Raw genomic sequence first — 6,000 nt, 5'->3', positions numbered from 1 at the left:
TTAAATACATAAATTAAAAAAAAAAACAAACACATTCAAAGTCACAGTCACAGCGTCCACAATTCTGAACAAACTCCAACAACAAAAGAATTCAAAGAATAAGCAAAAATGTTTTGTTTTTATTGTATCGTATTTGTGGAGGTGATACTCTAGTGGTTCAGCGTTGGGACTGATACAAGAGGATCCTCGGTTCAAATCCCAGCCTGACCAGAAAATGATTAAGGGCCCTTGGGCAACTTCCTTAATCCCCTAGTTGCTCCCAGTGTGTAGTGAGCACCTTGTATGGCAGCACCCTGACATCGGGGTGAATGTGAGGCATTATAAAGCGCTTTAAGCATCTAGTGCAGATGGAAAAGCGATAAATGTAGTCCATTGACCATTTATCACCAAGTTCCCTCCAAATAAATAATGCTGAGGCAGAAATGAGGTTCAGTCTGACCTCATTCTACGTTTGGACTCGTCCCTGCTCAGACACCAACTGGACTTTGGCATGCAGAGGAGAATTAGTTCTGCTTCCAGAGCCAAAATACCAGCAACAGGGCAGGAATGGCACAGCAAAGAGAGAGAGAGAGAGAGAGAGAGAGAGAGAGAGAGAGAGAGAGAGAAAAAAAACAGAGTAATCACTTCTCTTTCTACACCAACTCGTGCCTTTGAGCAAGACACATTCAGCTACAGCTCACTGGCTGCAACGGAAAACTACCTGTAGAAAAAGTTTTTCACACCTTGAAGGTCATAGGTCACTCCCATTAAAATATCTCCGTTTGCGTAACAGATGGATGGCACACCAGAAAATACCCTGACTCCTTTATCTCCTCGCTCACCGTCCTTCCTTCCCTGCAGCAATGAATCAAAACCAACATCAAGGTGGCTGTCGTACGAACAAACCGCACATCCGCTTTAGGAAAACAAACGTGCTGAACTCTGACAGCAGCACGGATATCCCGCCCAAAGAAAGTCTGTGTTTGACTTTACGTTTACCTCCTGATCGTGAGCTTCAGCATTCGGTACGATCCCTTGATGAGGATGAGGGCCTCCTGTCTGCTGCCGTAGAGGGTGGAGCCATTTATGTTAATGAGCTCATCGCCCACCTTCAGCTTCTTGCACTGGGCGGCTTTCCCTCCATCCTCGATCTGAGACGAGAGAAAGACATGAGATGAACATTTAGTCTGGAAAGAGCACAACAACAACAACAACAAAAAATCATCAGGAGGATAAGAAGGACGCCTTCATGCTGCCAAGCTGATATCTCATTTTTGGAGACGTTTCTGTTAAATGGTCACCGTCTCCGAGGCAACGCTGCCCCAAAGAGGAACTCCAAAACAGTCTGCAGCATCCATCCCACAGAAAGCGCCAACATTCCACTGAAGCGGTCGCACAGCGGTGAAGTCGGAGCTGTTAACGCATCGCTGGGATGTTTCGCCACCTTTCTGAGGCTTCACAGGGACGGACGCTGATGATGAGTTTGTGGTTCAGCCATAAATCAGGTTAACAGAAGAGAAGAAAGGAAAACAAAAGGTGCACACAAGCCGACTTATTGACAGGAAACGGCGAAGGCCAACTCCAACAACGAAGAACAGCAGTGTGCAAAAAGCTACTTTTAGTCCCGTTTAGAAAAAATGTTTTTTTAAAGTACTGTAATGACTAAAACATGCTTTTTCAAACTACTGGACACTGTTCACATGAAGGTTATCAGAGGTTTTTCCATCATAAAGAACTTTGACACATTTCCTGAACACTCATTTTGTACTGAAATACAACAGTTACAATTTCATGTTACTACTCAAAACCTGGATTCATCTTTTTAGTCACATAGCACTACTATTATTCTGAACACTACTGTATATACAAATTACTGCACAACACTCAGGTTGTCTTCATTTGGAAGTGCGACGTCTCTCAGTTGCCGTTTTGAGTGAACTTATTACAGCTTTCTAAAGACAGTTTCTGCACAACAAATAAGTCAGCTTTCACTTGTTCTGCTTTCTAAAAGGAGGATCTGACGTAGCTGCTGTAAAGTTTAATTGCACTCTGATGGAAATAAAGTGATTAAAATCAGAACCAGGTTTGCCCTGCTCGTTCATTCATTCATTCTCTTGCTGCCGCTGCACAATTAGAGGAAAGTGTGTGATGGAAACAGGAGAGTTTTCAGATTTAGGATTTTATAGATCTTCAGAGGGGAAGCTGTGCTTTGTGAGCAAACTCAAATGTGATATGAAGCTCCGACACGAACCGCTTCAGTCCCATTTCTGACTTGAGAGATTCATGTTTTGTGATGTGTTTCTGCTGAAACACCACGTCACACATCGGAATATTAATAATAGAGCAGCTACATTAGAATCTGAAAACTAGTTGTTTCTGCTTCTGACATTCATCAGGTCTCAACAACAACAAGAACAACAGCAGCAGCAGCCACCACCGTCACCACGAAGCTTACTGGCAACAGTTTCTCTGGTATGATAATTTGACCCCAATGGGGGGATTGGGGTCAAATTATCCAGATGTCCCCCGGCCCAATTTTATCCTTGCAAATTTAACCCAGAGTCATAATGACGCACCCCTGCATCATAATCAATTTTTCCTCATTTTTCCATTAGTAGATTAGCGAGGGAATGCCACACAGACTTCATTCAAGGACTTCCTGAAAGTACAAGTTCTTCTCTGGGATCGTGCATCTTGTATGGAGACGATCCCTCACTCACAGCCAATCAAAGAGGCCAGAGAATTTCACATGGCTGAAGCTTCTCTGGGGTGTCTTTAGATCACTGGCGACTCCATGAAAAAATTTCTAAGTATGAAGGAGCGAGTGACGCTTGATATGTTGTATGCAGTCTTTATTTAGTGTTATTTTATCTCCGTCACTCAAATTTAGTAATATACAGTGATTGACAGCATGTTACATTATTATGCACATTATTTTTGTTTTGGGCATTTATTAAACACCAATATATATTTTTTATACTACACTACTTTGTGACCCAAAGACTTTGGTAAACCCCATTTCTCACAGCAGAACAGTATAGTTCATCCACACGAATAAAGGAGTACTTTTACTTACAATTTGAAGAATTTCTAAAAACGCATTTCATATTTTGAAAATGAGAACTAAATTCCATCTTGACACCATGTTCTTGACATATATATGTTACAGATTCATCAAACTGAGATTATTCTGAACATTTTGATATGCAACATATGAGCATTACACTATATGCAAGTAGCTTAACAAGGAAATTATTGAAGGTATGATATATAAAAAAATATACCCATAGGGCTCCAATGATTAATATTTTTGGGCTTTTAAATTAAATAAGATTTCTAAAAATGTTTGACATTTTGAAGATAAGCATTAAATCAATAAGTAGTCAGAAAAATAAATACAAACTGGTTAATTAAAGAAATCATTAGTGGCAGTCTCAAAGTAACACTGCAGGAATAAATCATACAGTTTCAAACAGTAATGTGCACAAATTTTAAACTGCTGTTTTTTTTAACTGCTGTTTTTTCTTGATGCAATATCTAAATTTATTAAATAATATTTGTTCTCAGACCATCAATAATAAATGGGGTCTTTCAGAAATGCAGCTTGTTCCATCAGTCAGCGTTAATTTTTCTGCGTGATATTTGAAAAGTCCAAGTGTACTTTTTCTTCTTGTTCTTCTTTCTGTCCAATTTATAGCACCATGTTTCAGAGAGCTGTAGACTGGTTTGACGTACTGCTGCAGGACATCCAGACAGAGTGCTAACGTGGAGAAGTTGATGAATGGCTTCTCTGTGCTGGTGCTCACGTGCACGTCAGACGCGCCCTTTCAGGTTTACATTTGTGGGCTGATGTCATGCCCACGGATTTCTGCGAGTGTGGCATGATGCCCGCCTCTGAGTCCAGTAAAAGAAAAATCCCCACGCTGGTCACATTATCATCACTCAAACACCCGACTGATTCTACCTCAATTACCTCCAAGCTGAAGGCGCTTTACAGTCGGAGACGGACTGCAGTAATCCTGCAGGGCCACGTCACGCTGCCTCGCCACCTGGACTAACATTCTCCACCTATACTGTTGTGAAACATCATCTGTTTTGAACCACCTCCAAATGTGCGAGGGCTCCTAGTTTTTCCTCACAAAGTCGCTCATTGGGCTCATTTTTTAAATTCTCACTGGGCTGCTTTAACTAGCTTGTTCACTCGCCTGCTTGCTACATGATTATAAAGTTGCAATTATGTTTATTCATCCCATTTAGACTTTTGGTGCAATATAAATTCTGTTTGAGCATGATTTTCTAAAATTAGATTCCATGACATCGCTAAATCATAAACGGATATCGCGAGCTATACACATGGATTACTTGAGCAAACGTAAGATCACTTGCGAAAAATCACTGCAAGTTACACTGAAATTAACTGGGTCATTCCACACGAAATCCAGTTCATGGGCTCAGATTTGCTTTAGTTTCATTTACCTGAGGCCATAAAATACGACCATCAGGTAATGTGAAGACTTTGCGTCCATCTGTCCGTCTGTGCTCAGCATAACTCCAGTCCTGTTACTGCCAGAGTTTTCAAATTCACAGAGAATATTCTTGGGACACAGACCTTGGACAAGTTCAAAGATGGCTAACCTTGACCTATTTTAAGAGGTATTTTAGGAGATTAAAATGTCACATTCTGTTTCATTCTGTTCATTTTTCTTCTTCTTTTTGAGTGGTGGAGGTGACAGCCAATAGAGCTGGCACCATGTTGTCAGTGGCTGGTCTAGCTAGCTGCAAACTGTTTGTGTGTCTGTTTGTCATATATTATGTAAAAGCCAGTGAGAAATAAAACACTTCTAAGACTGAAACACTGTTTTTGGAACCTAATAACATCTCTAAAGTGATTTACAAGACATTTCGCGGATGTTAGCGTGGTAACATTACAGGCTGGTCTACGTAGCTGCAAAACTCTGTTTTGTTTGTGTGTAAATATAACCTCTTTGTCATATATTATGTAAACGCGAGTGAGAAATAAACACTTCTAAAACTGAAAATGCTATTTTTGTAACCTGATAACACCTCTGCAGTAATTCACAAGACCTTTTGTGGACATCAGTGTGCACGCTAACTTCCGCTACCTCAAAGCTAACTTCTGCTCTTGTCAAAAGCCTAAGTACACGCACATGCACGCCCTCCTACAGACACCATTAAAATATAAATATTATTTATGATTGATTGATTGAGGATCTTAATGATTATTTAAACAACTACAAATTATAAAGACGTCAATGCTCATATGGCCGAGGGTATTTCAGTATTGTGTTATATTTTGTAGATTATGGACCCAATATGGAAAATCCAAAACTTTAGCATTAATATTTGCAATCAAGAAGTGCTGCTCTGGTGGTTGCAATGCTGGCAGTGCTCACTCTCCAGATGTCCCAGCCAACCCAAAAACAGGTAAAGAAGTGGCACATGTGCTGGACCCTGTGTGACCTGAGTGGGACCAGTGAATCCTCAAGACACCAACCATTTCAGTTACCAAACATGCTAAACCTAACAGGCTAGCTTTGGTTTGTGCGTTTTATTAAATCACATTTTTGTGGACTGGGCCGAGATTTTCATGATGGGTTGCATGGGTGTGGGTATTAAAAAAATATTACAATCCGTTTATTGCTTCAATACCTGTGGAGCAACCGGAGCTATCATCATCAAGCTACTGATAGCTGCTAATGGTACTAGCATAAATTAAACAACAGGAAAATTTCACTCAATGAAAATAATGGAGTGTAGATGTCTTTAATGGTCCATTAGGACAATTTACTACACAACATGCCATATTATTACAGAAGATTGTGATAAAATGCTTAGAAAGGAAAGAGGCGGTCTGTCCACAACTAGCAGCCTCTGTTAGCGGGGCTCTGAGTCGCCTCAGCGGTACATACTACCTGTCGCTCAAAGAGACCACGCCCAAATTATGCATAACTTCATGGCTTAAAAATAATTACCAAAAACATTTTTTGTACCAGGATGTAA

The 6,000-nt window shown here is 40.5% G+C and overlaps 1 protein-coding gene across 1 annotated transcript in view; it reads right to left on the bottom strand.

The window, feature by feature from the left end:
* Positions 1 to 676: 676 nt before the first annotated feature.
* The window catches only part of LOC117505444 (protein Shroom4-like), a 35,163-nt gene continuing 29,839 nt past the window's right edge, over positions 677 to 6,000 (bottom strand). The window contains exons 2-4 of the mRNA XM_034165086.1: positions 979 to 1,130; positions 796 to 895; positions 677 to 700 (exon numbers count right to left, since the gene is read on the bottom strand). Coding sequence (XP_034020977.1) covers positions 677 to 700; positions 796 to 895; positions 979 to 1,130 — 276 coding nt within the window. The remainder of the gene's footprint in view (positions 701 to 795; positions 896 to 978; positions 1,131 to 6,000) is intronic.

The sequence above is a fragment of the Thalassophryne amazonica genome, chromosome 23 (assembly GCF_902500255.1).
Source record: "Thalassophryne amazonica chromosome 23, fThaAma1.1, whole genome shotgun sequence".
Classification (NCBI taxonomy): Eukaryota; Metazoa; Chordata; class Actinopteri; order Batrachoidiformes; family Batrachoididae; genus Thalassophryne; species Thalassophryne amazonica.
This window is presented reverse-complemented; position numbering and strand designations above follow the sequence as displayed.